We start from the raw sequence: 20,510 nt of genomic DNA, 5'->3' as shown, positions 1-20,510 counted from the left end.
GACCTGATTCTGAGAGGGGTCCCCCCGCCGCTGCTTTGTCCGGCGGCCCTGGTCCTCGGGGCCCGGACTCCGCTTGTTTGGGGCACCGGTGCTGGTGTGGGCGGAGACCCGTTTTGGGCGGACATCCTTTTGGCATCGAAGCCGCCCTTGCAGGGACCCCCGGCGCTTGTAAAGTCCTACATTTGAGAACTGTTATTTCCGGGGGTCCTCGTGGGCGGCGATTGGGCTGATTCACGAAATGGCGGCCGGCCCTCTGGAACGAGAGTCACCCTGTGGCGGCGGGCCCGAGTTGCCTGATTGTGTGGGGATCGGATCTGGTGGGCGTGAGCCGACGGTCAGAGATATCCTGGAAGCCCTCAGATCCCTGCACGCTTCCCTTGCCCTGGGCGTCTCGGTGGGTCCGCCACGTTCCGCCGCCATTTTGGGCGGCCGTTACTTCTTATCGCCTTCTGTTTTCGATGCCTCCATTGCCTCACCCCCCTCGATTGACCTGAGTGTCTCCACCACTGATCGAAGATCGTGTAGTGTGCTGGTGACTTTGGGGCGCCCTGCTTTTCAAGGTTCGGACCCCGGGGACTCGGATGCTGTACTGCGACCCTGTTTGACATTGTTGCCTGGAATTATGGACGGACTTCCTCCTGCGCCTGCTTCGATGACTTTGCCTATGTTTAAAATTGTGACCACCTCGCCCGCTCCAGTGGCGCAACTGAACTCCTGTTTCTCATGGCTCGTGCTTCGATTGTTGATGCATCGATACTTTCAATTTGGACTACTGCTCACTTGTCGATCTATCTACCCCCCACGTAACTATGCTAGTCACCATTCCACTCGATTATATGCTGACTTCATATTTAGTATGTAGTTGTACATTGCCATGTGGTGGGTGGGGTTTGTCGCTCGGAAGGGCTGGGGGTGAAATGTATGACTTCTGCTTGATTCCCGGTATGCGATTTCGCTGCACGATTGTCTCTGATCGTAGAGGGGTGGGAGGTCCCCTTCTCCTAATATTTTGTGGCGTGTGATGGGGTGTCGTCCTGGTCTGTTTTTGATTGTACTTGTCGGGTTGGGCGGAGGGCTGCGGCCTACCGTTTGTATTGTAGTTATTCTGCTCCTCCCTCCTGTTTTCTTTCTCCGCCTTTGTGGCCTTTTTGTCTCGTTTTTCTTTCTTTCTTCTTGCTATATTTCGGGTTCTGGTTTAGGGCGACAGGCACGCTGTTTGAAGGGTAGGCCGTAGCCTTCTACAGGGGTGCAGGGTGGGACGGGTGGGTTGGGTTCTATTTTTTGTTTGTCTTCTGGTTCTATGGCCCTTTTGTATCTCTTGTTCGTGAGGCCGCGTCTGTCCCGACCTCCTATGGTGTGTTTCGGGTGGGGGTATGGCATCGTTACTCCTCCTGCTACATTTCGGCTGTCCTTCCATCCGATTGCCATGCCCCACTTGGACCGCTAATCCTTTTGTCTCCTGTCCTCCCACCACGGGGAGCCGTGTCGGCGTGCCTTTTACCTTCTTTTTTCATATTTCCTTATCCCCTTTTATTGTTTGGTTTTTCTTCCCTCCATTTTCCTTTCCCTTCCTCTTCCCCCCCCCCTACCTAGTCCCCCTTCCCTTTTTCCTTCCTGCGTCCCAGAGGGTACTGTGACGGGCGGGTTTTCATGCATTGTCTTCCGATCCCTCTGTTCTGGCTTGGTAGTGTCCCGGGTGGCGGGCGTGTTACGAGGATAATGCTCAGGGGCTGACTGTATCTCACATATCCTGATTTCTTGACTGCATTGTGTTGTCCCCCTGATATTTTGCCCCATGCCCCCTTCTTACTGTTGAGGTTGATTACGGGATGTCGGATGCCTCCGTATTGCAGGTGTGCCTGTCATATGCCCTCTCCCCTTATTGTGAAATTAAGCCTTATTTACTCCTGTGTTTTGGCCCTTTAGTTTCTGTATTTCTTCTCCCCTATTGCGATTGTACGGCCTCTGCTCTGTATTGATTGAATATGTACTATTTGCCTGATGACTCCTGACTGTTTTATACACTGCGGCCGGCCGGCTCGGTTGTGGGCCTCGATTTGTCTTCTTTTAATATCAATAAAGGTTTTCAAAAAAAAAAAAAAAATAAATAAATAAATATTGTGAACGATCTCAGCAGTAGTGATAGAACTGCTCCATTGGTCACCCCCACCCAGGATCTCTGTAATTCACTGAATGCTTTTTTCTTTAATAAAATTAGCACTATAAAACAGAGCATCTCAAATTTCCATTCTCCCCCTCCTTTGGATGATGTTTACTATAATCCTCTCACGTTAGAAACTTTTCCCCCTATTGATGAAAAGACTTTGTCTGACCTTTTTGCAAGGGTTAAATCTGGCTCACCTGATGATACCTGTCCTCCGCATATCCTGAGAGAGGTGGGGGCAGCTATTCCAGAGGGCGTGCTCCCTTTGTTAAATGGATCACTTTCACAGGGAAAAGTCCCTAGATGCCTTAAGAAGGCCTTGCTTATTCCTCTGATCAAGAAAGTAGGAGCAGACCACTTGATCCGTTAAACTACAGACCCATATCATTGTAACCTTATACATCTAAATTATTGGAAGCCTACGTCTCTGCAAACGTGTCTAATTTCATAGAACAAACGGAATACCTTGAACCCAATCAGGCAGGCTTCCGTTCGTGTCATTCAACGGAAGCTGTAATATTGGCGGTACAAAAAACTTTAAGGCGGAATGCTGATAAAGGCATCCACCAGGCCCTGGTACTTCTTGACCTTTCGGCAGCGTTCAACACGGTGGACTACTCCATTCTGGTCAACCGTGTCGAACAAGCCGGCCTTAGGGGGCCCGCTTTGAGCTGGATTAGTTCCTTTATCACAGGCCGCACGCAATCAGTAAGACTGGGCCCGTTTACAGCCCCCACTATTTCCACCACATGTGGAGTACCCCAAGGCTCATCTTTATCACCTTTACTTTTTAATTTGTACCTTCGCCCACTACTGTACTCCCTGAGAAATGCTAAAGTTACCATCTATAACTACACGGACGACCTACAACTCATCTTTCCTCTGAATACCAAGGACTCTGTGGTAGAATTTCATAACACCATGACACACATTCAGGGATGGATGAGTCTTAATCATCTGAAACTTAACCCAGGCAAGACTGAATTGGTCTTGCCTGGGCAGAGTGAATTAAGTTGGAGTCCATGCTTTTGGCCATCTAGCATGGGGGCCCCACCTATGAGATCGTCCTCGGTTAAAAGCTTAGGAGTAACATTAAGTGAGGATCTTTCTTTGAAAAGACAAGTAGGTACTGTATTGTCTGCTAGCTTTTTTCAACTTAAGAAAATAAGGAAAATAGCTCACTTTCTTACGCAGGCTGCTCTCACTCAGGTCATCATTGCCCTCGTCCTGTCTCGACTGGATTTCTCAAATAGTCTCTACTTGGGACTTCCAGCGGGCGTTCAAAAAAAGACTTCAGCTGGTCCAGAATCAAGCCGCTAGACTCAATCTCGGACTTACAAAGTGGCAATCTATTAGACCCGGTTTGAAACAATTGCATTGGTTACCTGTTGCGCAGCGAATTGCTTTTAAAACTGGGTGTATTATTTTTAAATCCTTACAAAATACAGGCCCGAAGTTTATAAAAGATCTTGTTTCTAGATACAACCCATCATTAAATCTTCGTTCTGCTCAAAAATCTTTATTGATTGTTCCATCTTTTAAAAAGAAACGTCTTGGTGGCTGCTGCTTTGACCATCTTGCAGCCACCTTCTGGAATTCGCTTCCTTTGCATTTGAAATTAAGTGGAGACCTCCTCAGCTTCAGACACTCTCTTAAAACCTGGTTGTTCATGCAGACCTACTGCTGAGTTGTATTTTACTTTTATCTGTGTTGTGTTCCTTTCGATAGCGCCATGAAGCCCCTGGGCGTACGAGCGCTTAACAAATATATATTAACATAACTTAACATAACATAACTGTGAGAATCTACCATGGTGTACAATTATTGTAGATGTACTATTCAATTGATACATAGTTATAAAACGTTACATGTAATTAATACGTTTCTGAAATTTTACCTACCAACTTTTCTGGCTGATAGCTTTCCTGTGGTTGCATAGATCCATAGGTCTGAACTATCCTCTGTTCCATGCATTCCAGCACTGAAAAACAATCCAAAAGTAAAAATGTAAAATTCATGGCTTGACTTAACTTGTTGTAAATCAATTCTTTGTTCATATGTCAGGTTCTTAGCATCATCAGGCTCTCGATGCATGCGCTCCTAAATATTTATTTTTCACTTCCTTTTTTTCAACTTTAGAATCTAGATAAATAAACTACCATGAATTGGATACCACTCAAAACACGTATCAGAGCTAATTTGCTGTAAGCTATAGCACCTCATGGTTTGAGAATGCCTGAAGTTCATGTGATGCAATAGATTCATACTTTGCAGAACAATAAATACAAAATACAATTAATGGCCAATTGAAGTAAAATGAAAGACTTGCAGACTATAGCTCGTCCAATATGTAAAAAGAATTACCAAGAAATATTAAAACATAGAAATGTGAGTTTAAAAAACTCATTGCAAGAGGTGAGAACTTAGCCACTTGTATGATATGCAGTTTGATAGACTCACCCTACACGACCCCAGCAGTGAAGTCCTTGCTAGAGAATAGACTAGTAATCTGTCATGGGAAGTGAAGGGAGATTCTGGATATAAAGTCAATCCACTAAAACCCCGGACCCCGTGCATCTTAAATATGACCAAGCAGTTTTCAAGAAGGCTAGAAAAAGAATATTTGTTTCTCAGCACCCATGTTTACTTCTGAGCACAGATGTTTTTTCGTGACAACAGCAAATCCTATCATGACACGTCATGCACTAAGATCCGACAAAAACATTGGACAGAATTCCTAACATATATTGAGTAAGGCCCAGACATACCATATAGTTTTCTGTGACAGTACTAATTAGCACTCACAACCAAAAAAAGCCCCACACTAACCTCTAACTTTTCTGTACAGTAAGCCTGTCTATTAACCAAGAAGACAACTAAGCAACTGTCAAAACCCTTTGGCATTACCTTTTAAACAACAAGAGCCACAAGAAGTAAGACAGAGCCACTTAACTGAGAATACAATCAGAACACAATAAGTGCAACATATCATCACGAGATGAATCAAATTCCAATCGGCAGTGCTAACTCCAGATTCATGTGGAAAGTTGCCATACTGCGAAACATACTACAAGGCCATATTAATGACAGAATCTGTGCTGTACAACTGACTATGACATAAAATAACATTAACACAAATGTAACCTTACCTACCATATCTCAACCATCTCTTGGGAAAGACTTCATACTTTTTAAAGTCTATCCTGTTTCTTTACATTCACTGAGAATCTCTCAGAAGGTGCTGGTGGATACATTTTAACTTCAGGTCTGCCTGGTGAAGGTTTTTGAACATTGTGTATGTTATGGAATTATTAACCACCATGAACTGTTAGACTTTTTACAAAAGACAAGTATTAAAGCGGCAGCGCTGTTCGAAAATTGTTTATTTTGCATTCCTCACAATGGAAATGGGTCTCTACTTGTTCTCTTTGTTCTATCTGCTACCTTCTACACGGCGTTCCTTAACATCCTGGGGCAATGATAATGCAGTCATAACTGGTTTGAATTATACCCACAGTTTCTCACAGCTGGTCAAGAATTGACAGTGTCTTTTCAAGTCCTGCCAAACTACTTCAAGAGTGCTACAAAATTCTGCGTGGCTCCTTTGCTACAATGCTGTCCCAATCACTGAATGCTGTGATCAGTTATGTCATTAATTACGTAATTTTTCATCAATTGTGTCATTTAACATGTCATGAGAGGTCATAAGCAGTGGAAGGCGGGGGCAGAAGTTATAGTTGACTCAGTTAACTATAACTTCTGAATTTCACTTTTTTTGTTGTTAAAGTTCTCGGTTATCTCATTTCAACGCCTAACCATAAAGTCACGTAAACCTCCGTTTGTTTCAGTGAATTTTTTTTAAATCATATTCAAACTTGAACATATGCCAATCCACTGCCAAACTGTGGCCAATGCCCACGACGCACATCCATTTGGCGGGCACTGTGCCTCAGCCCCCTGCAGGCAGCCAACTGCCTCTTGCACCCGGTCTTTGGAAATGAGGGGCTAGCTGCATGGCCTAGCCTCTGACCAGACCCAGTTAACAGCTCTACCGTGGGTGCCCAAACCCCTGCTGCGCACGGCCAACTGGCGGCCAACACCCCTGGCTGTGCATGGCACAGCATGGGGTTGGCAGCAGGGCCTGGCCTCTGGTAAGGTTCTGAACCTAACCCCGCTGTGGGTGCCCTAAGCCCATGCTGCATGCAGCCTTTGACCAGGCCCTGTGTCTGACCCCCGCCCTCCACAGACGTTCAACCCTCCACTGTGCACAGACTTCAGCAGTGGCTTTTCTCTGCACCCAACAGACTGCAGGTGGCCAACCCCCACTGCACATGGCCTATGACCTAAAAAATAGCAGTTGCCCACAGATTTTTTACCTGGGGGGAATAAGGGGGTAGTCTCTTTGGGACCATCTGAACCTTTTGCTCTCAGAGTCAGGGTGTGGCAACCCTGCCCGTTTATGGGCTTTTTCAAAAAATGTTCAGGACCCCAAAACCTGTAATGGAGGCAGCAACATTTTGTTCTAAGTTGTACCTAGCCAATCAGATCACTCAGTACCGGCACCAGTACCACAGTACTGAAATGGCCATAAGGAGAAAAAGCTCCATTGGTCAATCAGAACCAACAGCCCATATTTAACTGATACTTGTACTGTGTGTTAACCCCTTCATGCCCACCTAAAGCTCCTCATTAAACGCGAATTTCTCAAAAACGGTTGAATGGATTTACACCAAATGACAAAAAAGCACATTTTAATTGAAGTTCTAACTTTTTGCCAAATTGAATGTAGTTCAGTTCAGACGTTATATCAGTATCATACAGCAAGTGTTCCTATGGGTAGTAACATGGGGTGAGAATTACCACAGGTAATTGTACTTTTGGGATCCAATCACCCCCTTTTTCAGCCACTGCATAACAGATTAATGCAAAACGTTCTGTTCCATGATAGAGACGTGGTGGATGAACTTTTTCTTGGAAAGTTTCTCGCAGCTTTGTCAAATGGATAAAAAGGTGATCAGTAAAGACAAAAAACACTATTTGATGTCATCAACATGTCATGAGTGATGCAATATGAGAGTTTATAAGTAGGTCATGATGGAGGCGTAAGGTATAGTTAGTGCAGTAAACTATAACTGGCATAATTTCAGTGTTTTTTGGCTTTCAGACATTAGTTTTTATCTTATTTCAACCTCTTAATCATAGCGTCACTTAAACCTTTTTTAGTGATGGTCTTAGTGGGAGAGACGGAGAATGTATATGTATACATGCAATCTAATGACTCCTTAACGGTAGTTTTGCTGCATTAAGGCTAAAATGTTTAATATCTGCATTTGTTAGATGACTTGTCCAATGTAAAGCCAGATTGCCTATTGTAGTGTACTGATTACCCTCGACAGTATACCTAGTATGCTTTGGGAAAAAGTTTAAAATATAAAAGCAAGCTTACCTATTTTCATTGGCTTTTAGCCCTACAACAGTCTGCCACGACCTACTCGACCTTCATGATGTTACGTATGTAAACTGAGCGCGCTTGCAAGAGACGAGCAATGCAATTAGAAATGTCTATTGAAATTTAAAAAGCTACCGTAATGTGCTGCACTTTGGCGCCCTGCATTCAACCTGATCTTAATTCATCTTGGGAGGGGGTAGAAAACCGGTTTATTTACATTTCTGTCTCTTGCTACACGGTGGAATGATTGCGTAATGCATCCGAATACACTTTCGCCTTTTACAGCTTCGCTTTTGTGCGCTTAGGCTTTTCCTTCCCCCTCCTCTAATTGCCAATAAGATTTAACAGCACTTTACTAATGGATAGAACCTCGGGGAATATGGTTTGTGGGAGAGACAGGGCATGTGCGAACGGAAACTCTGTGCAGGAAGGGAATCATTAAATGGTATTAAGAGAACAAACTGCTCAGCCTGGTGACGAATTAAAAATTACGTGTGTGTAACTCAAGGCATTGGAAAACAACCCAATGCTCGAATAGCACTGGGACTAAGAAACAAAATAAAAAACACAAATATCAATAATATCACAGCTTTTTATGTCAGTGGAAACATTATGTGTGTGATCCGTTTTCCTGAAGGCTCAGATTAGGTAGTATTAAATAAGAGTGCATTTTCTTTTTGGTTTTCCACTTAAGGAACATAAAAAAAAATGCCTGTATAGTTTGACTACTTTTTCCGTGGTAGACAGAGCTATAACATGATATTGCATTGGGACATTGTACATAAAATGTGTGGAATCAGAGGTTCTATGAACATGGTCCGTGTGAGTTACATAAAAGTTCATCAGGAATGTGATATGTCCAGCACTGACAGAATAAGGAGTGAATTCCCTATCCACGTGTGACCCTCCATGAATGATTCTTACATGAATGTGGGTGCCTGAGAGGACTCAGGGTTGGACTGAGTGCTTGGCAATTGAATCAATGTGTGCTGCGTTCTCTACATAAGAGCAGAAGAATGCGAGATCAGTTACAATTAGTCACATGGTGGTGTGGTGAAGGGGATGATGGTGTGGTGAGGGGGATGATGGTGGGGTAGGGGCGGGCGAGAGGGGGTGAAAAGCCAGAGGTATTCTTGATTATGAGTCTCTGGGAAGACGTCTGTGTGTGAGGCTAGTTCTGTCAGAGATCTGATAAACCTCTGTAACTGTGGAATTGAGCCCACTGACATTTCTTGTGTTTTTGTGTTTGTTTTCTGCTGCAATTGCACTTTGCTGGATTCTCAAAGTCTAGGAAATATCAATTATTTTCTACAACCAAAACCTGGCGATTTATTTGGTCAGGGTCAGATGTAGTGAAGGTGTGTACCCTTTCTATAATCTGCTGGTGTGGTGAGCCTAAGCAGCCGACCAGCGAAGTGATAGCTCTACCCGAGGTAACATCTCGAGGAACAGGGTTTCCTCCATCGAGCCTTAATGATTCCGGTATTCTATCTCGGATGTACACTAGACATTTTTATTTTATTTTAATTATTTTAGGCATTTTTATATAGCGCAGACTTTACCCAAAGGTGTCGGAGCGCTTCACAATACGAACAGTAATGATACATGAGTAGAAAATTACAAGTGAGCATGTTACAAAAGCAAACATTACGTTACATGAGGCAATAGTGACAATTGTGCATGTATCAAGAGCAAACAAAATACAAGAGGTAGCAAACGTTACAAGAGAAAAAGTGACATGTTTGCATGTTACAAAAGCGTATAAAGTACAAGTAGAGGTAGAGGTATAATACTGCAATAAATGGCAGACACTCAAAACACAAGAAAAAACGTTACATTGCATGAGGCAATGGTGGAAATTGTGCATGTATCAAAAGCAAACAAAATACAAGTAGCAAACGATACATTACAAGAGGAAAAATGACGTGTGCATGTTATAAAAGAGTACAAAATACAAGTAGAAGTATAATACTGCAATAAATGGCAGACTCAAACCACAAGAATACACTGGGAAGGCAATTCTATAGTCATGGAGAACAGAATTTCCTATAATGGAAGGACTTCCTTCAGATAATAGAGAGGGCGTGAATTAAGTTTGGAAGTGTCTTTAAAGGAGGAGAACTTTGAGGTCAGTTTTGAAGGCCTGGGAAGAGGTGGTGGTCCCGGAGCTGAGGCGGAAGTGAGCTCCAGATTCTCACCACGTTGCCTGAAAAGGATTGGGCCATCGATCTTTCCTTCTTGCAAGTGGGAGGTACAATTTCCGCATTATGTGATGGTCTAGAGCCTCCAGAGAGTTTCAGTTTATTCGCCAGGTAGCGAGGAGAGGAGGAGTGCAAGGCTTTGTGGGTGATACAGGCAGTCTTGTAGATATATCTTGCCTTGATGGAAGCCAACAGAGGGTGGATAAAATGGGTGTGATGTGGTCGCTTCTTTTGGCCCCATATATGAAACGAGCTGCTGAATGGAGAACAGATTTCAGGGGGGACAGGTGGGATTTGGGGAGGCCAGTAAGAAGAGAATTGCAGTAGTCCAGTCTGGAGAGAACCAGCGATTGGACGAGAGCTTTAAGGTCTTGCTCCGGGAAGAAGCAACGAATCCCCCAAAGAAGGCGCATTTGGTATCGAGCAGACTTTGCAATGGAATTGATATGGGAGAGTAGATTGAGTTTTTTGTCAAGTATGACACCAAGGGATTTTGCGCTGTCGACAATGATGGGTTTATTGTTAAGTAGATTCATCTGATCCATCCATCATTGAACCGGGGGGGGGGAGAAAGTGAGGAGAGGAGGAGGAATTCAGTTTTGGAGGGATTCAGAATCAGTTGATGAGTTAACATCCAGTTTTGAATGGAGTCGAGAGTAGAGCTTAGGATGGAGAGATCGTGAGTGGAGTGGGTTTCTATCGCAGCTCTCCCTAAATCATAGATTCCTTTATGCTACTTGTTCTCTCTGTGGACAGAGTGGAAACATCTCAACACAGGAGAGGTCATTGTTTGTTATGTTTCCTACGATGGTGAGGACCCACTGCTCATTTTTATAAATCATAGCATGCTGCGTGGAATCAAACTTATGGATTTTTCTATTAGTATTACAGGAGATTGCCTTGATGGGTTGCCGCATCACACCAGAACCTGTGGCCAAATGTAGGCCTGTATTCAGTCTTTTGAATTATTCTTTGCATTGTGCTCGGTCAGGAATAGCACCATAAGTGGTTGAAGACCATCTTACACCAATCCCAAACAGTTAAGGAGCTTTCTCATCATTAGGGTAAGGGATCGTTGTAATCTTTAGAATTACCAGATAGTGGCATACCAAAACAAGACAGATGCAATGGGAGGAAAATCACTAGTCTATCCCTAAATATCTAGGAAACAAATATAACAGATGGCAAACTGTTCAAAATAGAGCTAAAACATAAAAGCAGGTAACATCAGATTTAACTTTGCACTTACTGCAAAAGGGTTGCACTTACCCAACTTAAACTAGTTACACATGAATAAGGCTTGCATGTGTCATATTTTGAGCAACATTACTTATTGGTGCAAGTACACTGAGTGATGCAATAGGTTGCAGGGAAACACCTCTCAGGTATGGGCCAATCATACATATACAGACGACCCAGAAGCTGAACTCTTGTCAAATCAATAAAGGAGAAGAGAACTCTGGATGAAGGTCTGACACTACTTCTGACAGAGCAAAAGTGTAGGAAGAGAAGGAAAACCCTGGCCAAACAAAGCATTTTACGCACCTGTATTCCCACTGACCTGCCTCTCAAACACTCCAGGTGATTTTAAGCTAAACTACTAGAGTCGTGGACTAGAATGTGTGTAGAAAAAGTAGAGGATGAAGATGTCATCCCAACGGACTCATTTCTAATATAAGGATCACGTGTTGGGGCAATAAGAACAAAATGGACTATAGGTGAGGAAGAGCCACGAAAACCACAAGCTACTGAACACAATATAACACCCTGGGACAGTGGACACCTGGCTTTCGAGACCAATATGGTATGCGACCAAAACAAGTGTAGTAGGCCTGAGACAGAAATGAGAATCAGATTTAGAAAATGATTTAACGGACAAAAAGTGAGACAGTATAATAGAATACAGCCAAAATGTACCCACAGCAACCGGATTCAACTATATTCAATTTAATTACACATGCAGAAGCTACCCACCCCAAACGACAAACTAAAAAACATAGGCAAACTTATTGTTCCCAGATGTCTCCAACAGAAAGCAGATTTCTCTTACATGGTGCTAGACTGCACCATCATCAATAGCCAATGGAAAGGCTCCACAAATACTCTTGAAGACGCTCTAAAACACAACCACCTGCTCCCACCCACACACTGTTTGCAGCTGTTGATTAAATGTCCCAAACCCAAAAATCTGTTAAGAGATTTCTAGTCTTAGTATCAATAATAATGAAAAGAGCCATATCAATGGCTTGGAGTTCAGTGTTGGCCCCAGCATTTAGCCGTTGGCGCAGGTGGTGAAAAACTGGGCCATAGGCGAAACCAATGCATGAACTGCAAGGAAAAGGGTACTCTGAAAAAAGCATATAAGAGACTCTGGGATGAACTATTAATCACTTTCAAAACCTTTTCACATAGGAAGGGACACACCAATTCTGAATCTTAAATTTACCTAAAATCAATGCAGAGGAACATCAGAACTTGCAATAAAAATGTATGTAAACAATCAGATGAATTTCATCACCAACAACCTGGAATGAAGATCACATGTTCCAAGCGGAATGAACTGATCATCTGTCCAAGAGAATCGATCTAAGAACCATTCTTTCATCACAAAGTAGGAAAGTGCAAAGGGTCCTACAATCCTCGCATGCACACACCCATTTAAGATTACCCCGAAAATTAGCCTGCTGACCCATATAGCTTTTGTTGTTGTGTTTACTACCCAATAAAAGTTGTGACTGACAAACAAGCATCCCAAACATTGCCTGAGCCAATAGAAGCAACTGAGCCAAATGGCATTCATTAATCTCTAAAATCCTACATAAAATTGCTCTGAAAAGTAAAAAATAGAGTGTGGAGTTCCTCAGTGGGTCATGGAACACAATGGAAGAGGATATGTGATGACAGGTTGGTCGAAAGCCCTCTACCGAGGGGAATTCCTCCTTCGGAAGTCGGGCCCTCACACACCCAGCAAGCTAGGTGTCATGCTTCATCATATGGGTCTGTTCCTCGTCGGGTCGGCGCTGCAATACCCGGCGGGCACCCATATAGGGGCTCTTTTGCGGAGATCTTTTGTTCCTTGCCGTATAGGTGCCGTGGGTGTAAGGGGCTAAGTATGTGTAGATGTAATAGTGGAATGTGCAGAGTAAAACTGGGGAGGGAATCCTCTAAATACCTAATTGATTAAAAAGAATAAAGGAGAGGCGACAATCTGGCTAAAATGTGTCGGAAATGCGCTCTACTCCTAGGTGGTCGACATGTTTCTCGTCTGATAGTCACGAATGATCTGTGGCGATTCCTCAGGACCGGAAGCGAAAAACTATCTACAACTAGTGGTAATGTGTGAAACTACATACCATACAGTGGTTCTACGGGAACTGTACCCGCAGGAAAGAAGCCAACCCTTGCTCACTTTGCCACTGGATTCAAGATAGCCTGGCTGATGAGGTTATGAACCGGAAACCGGTCCCAGGATGCTTGTTTCCGGTCCAGGGAAGACATGGCTTGTAGATCACATGGGTTGAATTGCAGTTCGTGTGCTGCCTCTGTGTCCAAGTTAATGTTTCTGTTAACTGGAGAGTTTTTGTTACCGTTGTCAATTTGCATACCAGACATGTGCCACAAGGAAAATGGCCTCTAACCGGGGTCATGTTGATGTTTCTCTCTGTTGTGATTGATCTATTTGTGCGAGGTCGTGTGTGGACCAGAATATCTTTGATGTTCCGGGTCCGTCTGTTGGCAAATCTCGGTTTTGGCCAGTTAAATTTTCCTGTAGATAGAATCCGCCAATTTTTGTTCACAATTTTCTGAACCTCGTATGTTGCTGGACTAAAGGTCGTGACGCACGTCATTAAATCTGTAATGGGTTTCTTTGTTGTTGTCTGTAATAAACTCTCTCTTGGCTGATGTCCAGGAAGTCCAAACTTTTGTTGCTGGCAGTAAAGGTGAATTGTAGGCAGGTATCTTGTTGGTTAAGTACAGCAAATATTTATATGAAGTACAGCAAATATTTATCTGATTAGCTAGAAACTACCTAACAAAATTTAGGTTAGAAGAAACATAGGTGTGTTTCATAGAGAAGAATGTATATGCCAATACTTGCCAGTGCAATTGTTCTTTTGTCTCCCATAATGTAGGTAGAAGACACCTTGGCAACGCAAACATGTGGTAAAATATGATATCCACTTTATCAATACTACACAAATAGTGTAAGTAATGTATTCATTTAAAAAATTTCCTGATGAATGCCTGTTGGGTCCTTTCTTTGTGTCTGCATGGAACCTCTTGCATCCATGTTCCCTGCGTGGAACATGGAATGTAGATGCTCTGGCAGTTGCTGCCTGGGAGTTGTCAGGACTGGTCGATAATAAAGAGGCTCTTACTTACATGAGTTTCCCTCTTCTTTTCATTGGCGACGATTTGACCAGTCCTGCTCTCCTGTTTCTGTGCTGTCTACTAGCAATCCTTCTGCTTCAGACTCCTGCTTCGTGTCTGGTGCTGTGTGGAGCTCGACTTCTCTTCCGACGATTCTGTGCGGCCTCCGTGTTTTAAGTCCTGTTCCAGTGACTACACTGCCTTGAAAGTGCTTTGAGTAGCTGAATTTGCGGAGTACCGGTGAAACCACATTTGGAGAGGAGAACCCGTCGGTACTGTATTGTGCGCGAGCTGATGGTGGCAAACTGTGACAGTCTCGAGTGCCTGCAGCATTACGTCACATGTGCCCAATTACCTGCTGAAACCACACCGATGTGGATGACTATGCATGACTTCCAATTCCAGAAATCCGATATCAGAATTTTTGCTTATCAAGGTAAGAGAGTAGAAGTTTTGGGCAAACTTGATGCAAGTTTAGAATTCAGTGGAGACACAGCCTCCGGTCCTGTGTTTGTGGTTAATGATGGTGCAAATTTGCTGGGTTGGCAAGAACAAGGGGAACTAGGGATCATCCTTGATCCTAACCACCCTGACATGGTTATATCCAGGCGTGAAGCATCCAAGTTTTACTCGTGTCCTTCATCTTCTAACATTCCAGATGATGTAGTTGTGAAACACTTATCTGGTGATCAGTGGATCGAGATGTATCCCGATGTTTTTTGCGATAAACTTGGGAATTAAAAGGTTTTCAACATCGCATTGTCTTAAAAGATGGTGCTAAAGCTGTTGCACACAAAGTGCGTAAAGTACCTTTGAGTTTGCGTGCCGAACTGAAAGAGGAGCTGGAACGATTGTGTCGCATGGATGTCATTGAGGGCATTGAGGGATCAGAATGGTTGGCCCCCATTGTTCTTGCAGATAAGTCCCTTAGGATGTGTGTGGATTTGCGCGAATTGAATGCTAACATTTGGATTGACCGCCAACCATTGCCAAATATTAATGAAATGTTGGCTACACTTGATGGGGTCAAGTATTTTTCCTTTTTCGACATTTCTTCGGCCTATCATCAGATTGAGCTTTCCAAGGAGTCTAGACATCTTACCTCCTTTGTCACCCCGGAGGGTGCGTTTCGTTATAAACGCATGCCCTTCGGCCTGGCATCGGCTTCCGCTGTGTTTCAGCGTTTAATGGGAAATTTGTTTAAAAACACAGCGGGAGTCATGTTCTTCCAGGATGACATTTTAGTACATGCACCTACTGAAGCTGAACATGACACCAGGGTAAAATTAGTTCTTGATACTGTAAAGACCCATGGTCTTACGCTCAAGAAAGAAAAGTGTAAGTTCTTTCGTGAGGGTGTTGACTATTTAGGGCACCACATCTCTACAAAGGGAATTGAACCGAAAGTCAAAATTTTAGATGCTATTCAAAATGCTCCTCCTCCTTCCAATAAAGACCAATTGCGCTCCTTTCTTGGACTCGTGGAGTATTACGCGAAATTTGTTGGAAATTTTGCTGACAAAACTTCATGCTTGAGAGAACTGCTCAAGAAGAATGTCAAGTTTGTATGGTGTGACAAGTGCGCTCATCAATTTTTCATCTTAAAAAAAGAAATTGTTCAAGCTCGCCCTTTAAAACTATTTAATATAAATGACAAATGTATTGTTTCTACTGATGCTAGCAACATTGGCTTAGGGGCGGTTTTGATGCAAAAGAGACGTGACGGTCGTGAAGAAGTGATCGCATTTGCTTCCAGGACTCTCCGTGGTGCTGAAGGCTCCTATTCCACCATCGAGAAGGAGGCTTTGGCCTTATGGTGGGGCGTTCAGTATTTTCGGAATTTCTTGAGGGGTAATGTATTCACTCTCAGGACCGATCATAAACCTTTGGTGGACCTGTTCACCACTAAGGGTGGTGGTCGTGCCACTCCTAGAATCGCCAAATGGCAATATAGGTTGCAAGAGTTTAATTATTGCTTACAGTATGTACCTGGTGCCAGAAACATCATCGCTGACTGTCTTTCTCGTCTTCCTCTGGCTAATGATCTCTCGCTTCAATCTGATGATGATCTTGACGTGGTATGTGCTGTGGGAGCAGTGGTTAGTGTTGTGAATGGTGCGCTTTCAGAACAAGAGTGGTTACGTGGTTTGTCTGAAGATGAGGAAATTAAATTAGTTATGGATTTTCTGGTTCAGGGTTGGCCTGTTAACAATAATCTATCTCCTAAGTTAATACCTTACAAGAGGATTGGTGATGAATTGTCTGTGGTAGAAGGCATTTTACGTAGGGGTGGCCTTTTGGTTGTTCCAGGGTGCATGCAAAAAATTTTTTTTAATCTTGCTCACGAGGGTCACCAGGGTATTCGTGCAATGAAACGCAGAATTCGTGAGGACTTTTGGTGGCCTGGTGTGGATAGGTCCATTGAACATTTTGTTAGGGAGTGTTGTGCTTGTGTTCTCAGCGATAAATCCCAAGTTACCCATCCGTCTCCTATTGATCCTGTGCCAGTTAAAAATTTCCCTTGGTCTAAACTCGCTTTTGATGTCGCTGGTCCTTTTGGTATTTCTGGTGAGTCACCCTTGTACGCCTTAGTTTTAGTAGACTATATGTCTAAATGGCCCGAAGTCAAATTTGTTGATTGTGTTAATTCATCTTCTGTCATTGGTTTTCTTAAGGAAGTGTTTCTTCGTGAGGGGTTACCGGATGAACTAGTAACGGATAATGGGACTCAACTAGTTTCGCGGGAGATGCAAGATTTTCTAAAAGAACTTGGCATTAAGCATGTATTGACATCCCTTTATCATCCCCGCAGCAATGGTTTAGTAGAACGTTTTAATCGCGTCATTAAGGATCACCTACAGTTAGCTCTTGTGAATGGTTTATCATGGCGTACTGCAGTTGAAGATATGTTGTGGGCTTTTCGAACTACTCCCCATATTAGTACTGGAATATCTCCTTTTACGTTACTCAGGGGTAGGGTTGCCAGTTCTAAATTGAACAAGGATTGGATGTCCAGGAAGGTAGTTGATCCATCTAAACTTGGTGGCGTAATTGATGTTAGAACAGCTGTTCAATCCAAGTATGCCACTGTTTCTGTGAATGTTTCTCCTGTGCGTGTAGGTGATTGGGTAAGAATCAAGAAACCCGGTTTCGTTCGCAAGGGTGATTCTCGTTTTTCTGCTCCTGCAAGAGTCAAAGAAGTAAAAGAACGTGTGGTAGTGTTGGAGAATGGGAAGGTGTGGAATAAGTGTGCTATTTCTATTGTTCCTCAATCCAAAATTGTGTATGTAGGAGGGAAGATGGGTGTCTGTGTTGATCCTTCTGTCGACTCTTTTTCACGTGCTACTCTTGATTCACCTTCTGGCTCCAGCGGTTCTTCTTCTAATGTCACTCCTTCAAATGGGTGTGGTCAATCATCCTCTTTTGCTCAGAAAAGATTTTCTTCGAGGATGAGATCTGTGCCAACCAAGTTTCGTGATTATACTATGTATTAATATGCATGTCTTGTTATTTGCCTTTCTTGTCAAATGTTTATTCTATTTCCCTTGTGTTTTGCAGAGAGGGTTACATAAATTCTTCATTGTCAGTTATTATATATTTCTCATTCATTTTCCCTTTTATTTCTTTCATTGTTTTCTTTTCTTTTCTTTTCTTGTTATACGAAGGGAGGTGTGTTGGGTCCTTTCTTTGTGTCTGCATGGAACCTCTTGCATCCATGTTCCCTGCGTGGAACATGGAATGTAGATGCTCTGGCAGTTGCTGCCTGGGAGTTGTCTGGACTGGTCGATAATAAAGAGGCTCTTACTTACATGAGTTTCCCTCTTCTTTTCAATGCCCCATAGACCCGGCTGGGCAGGGATGGGCAGAAACATGTCGACAAAACACTAAGTGGTATGATTGGATCCAGTTACATGATCTAGTATCATATCCCATCATTTTTAACAATAGACCTGTTTTGAGTTAAATTAAAGTACCTTGGAAAGAACAGCTCTGTTTTTTAACTATTGTTTTTGGGCGAGTTACGATTTCTGGTCACTACCGTGCAGTAAAAGAGGTTGCCTCAGGCTTGAGGCTGGCATATCACAACTTAACAAACCCAATGACTATGCCATAACACGAGTGGAGAGCGGAGAAAAAGATACACCGCTGGGCACGTTTCGTACACCGCGTTGATGAGGGTTTTTTAAGTAACCAAAGGTACACGGTTACAAGTGTCCATTCCACTATTGATTCTGATTTGCATATAGCCATGTCTGAATTGGGGTGCTGGAGTGAGCTAAAGAATGATGATGGTTTAAACCCAGATCAGTTGACTGGGGTGAGTGTCTGATTTGCTCAAACGCTCCTTCCATCATCCCCTTTGGTATCGCTTTGTTCGCCCTAAGTTGGCAGGGTATGCTCAGACGTGGGTCCCTTGCTCACTTTGCTACTGGATTCAAGTTAGCCTGGCTGATGAGGGTTATGAACCCGAAACCGGTCCCAGGTTGCTTGTTTCCGGTCCAGGGAAAACATGGCTTGGCAGTTTGGGCTGGACTGTTCCCATGAGGCACACTGTCCGAATGATTTGCATGTGGCCATGTCTGAACTGGGGTGGTGGAGTGAGCTAAAGAATGATGATGGATTAAACCCAGATCAGTTGACAGGGGGTGAGTGTTTGATTTGCTCAAATCTCCGTCTATCATCCCCTTTGTTCGCCCTAGGGTCCCTTGCTCACTTTGCCACTGGATTCAAGATAGCCTGGCTGATGAGGGTTATGAACCTAAAACCAGTCCCAGGATGCCTGTTTCCGGTCCAGGGAAGACATGGCTTGGCAATTCGAACTGGACTGTGTCCATGAGGCACAGGGTCAGAATGATTTGCATATGGCCATGTCTGAACTGGGGTGGTGGAGTGAGCTAAAGGATGATGATGGATTAAACCCAGATCAGTTGACTGGGGGTGAGTGTTTGATTTGCTCAAACGCTCCGTCCATCATCGCTTTGGTATCGCTGTGTTCGCCCTAAGTTGGCAGGGTATCCCCAGACGTGGGTCCCTTGCTCACTTTGCCACTGGATTTAAGATAGCCTGGCTGATGAGGGTTATGAACCCGAAACCAGTCCCAGGATGCTGGTTTCCGGTCCAGGGAAGACATGGCTTGGCAATTCGACTGGACTGTGCCCATGAGGCACAGGGTCAGAATGATTTGCATATGGCCATGTCTGGACTGGGGTGGTGGAGTGAGATAAAGAATGATGATGGATTAAACCCAGATCAGTTGACTGGGGATGAGTGTTTGATTTGCTCAAACGCTCCGTCCATCATCCCCTTTGGTATCGCTTTGTTCAGCCTATGACGGGAACATATTTAGAAAAACATCATATATTATTGGTGTATTAATCATCATACATCAGACAACAATTCATTTAGTATATCTATGACCTCTATAAAGATTAGCATTGGCCTGATCAATGTAGATTGATACTACTAGTTTTTAATCGTGGAGAGTAAAAAAGTGTGCAGTGCTATTGGTGGTATGATTATAGCACAACTGTGGCTTAAAATACAATAAAACCAGCAGGAGTGATGAAGTAGGCTGTGATAAAGGTGTTATTGAGACTTATCTAAACATCACCTCAACTATGTAAGATCCTGCCTCATCAGTTGCAGCAGGAAAAATGGACACACGTAATGTTGCATCTAAATTTAAAAGAAGTTTGAAGGCAGTGATTAGCAGATATGCATGAAAAACCGCTAATCAATAATTCTTGAAACCCCGTTTAGTCGCCAACAAAGCCATGCAGAGGCTCTTGGAGGGCAAGGCAGTATGCGAGGTAGACCGCCCGTCCTACTCGTATAGTTAAAATGACCCCGGTTTATCTTAGTCTGGGGCTCCGGTGGTAGATTGGAATGCACTACAGCTGAAGGGCGGCCCAACAAAGTCGGGCCCGGTACTGCAGGGCAACCGAGGACCCTCGTGAGCCATTAGGAGTAAGCAGAAGGAATTAATAGCGGTAAGGACTGAGTAGTAAACTATTGCTCGGCATGTAAATAATCAGGAAATATAATGTTGTTGGAATAGGTCTGTAATGTATGTTAAAAATTGAGAAATATCCATAAAAATTGGTTAAAACCTCACTGAACAATAAATTCCCTCCTCAGTCAGTTTAGGGGATGCCAACCCACCACAGTGCTTCTAGGGCATTTAACTCAGGCCCTAGTGACAGTAAGACTTACACTTAGCGAGCTGCGCACTTCTGTCTGGAAGCAGCCATGTTGGGAGCAGGACATCCTTGCTGCAGTCACAGCGCTTCTACTTAACTAGATGTAGAGTTGGTTTACAGTAAAT

At 43.6% G+C, this 20,510-nt stretch overlaps 1 protein-coding gene across 1 annotated transcript in view; it reads right to left on the bottom strand.

Annotated features, from left to right (window-relative positions):
- Positions 1-20,510, bottom strand: part of ANO6 (anoctamin 6) — a 445,002-nt gene that overhangs the window by 226,253 nt on the left and 198,239 nt on the right. The window contains exon 2 of the mRNA XM_078675703.1: positions 4,066-4,145. Within this exon, the coding sequence (XP_078531829.1) occupies positions 4,066-4,145 (80 nt within the window). The remainder of the gene's footprint in view (positions 1-4,065; positions 4,146-20,510) is intronic.

This window comes from Lissotriton helveticus, chromosome 1_1, assembly GCF_964261635.1.
Source record: "Lissotriton helveticus chromosome 1_1, aLisHel1.1, whole genome shotgun sequence".
NCBI classification, from domain to species: domain Eukaryota; kingdom Metazoa; phylum Chordata; class Amphibia; order Caudata; family Salamandridae; genus Lissotriton; species Lissotriton helveticus.
The sequence above is the reverse complement of the archived record's forward strand: the minus strand, read 5'-3'. Positions and strand labels throughout refer to the sequence as shown.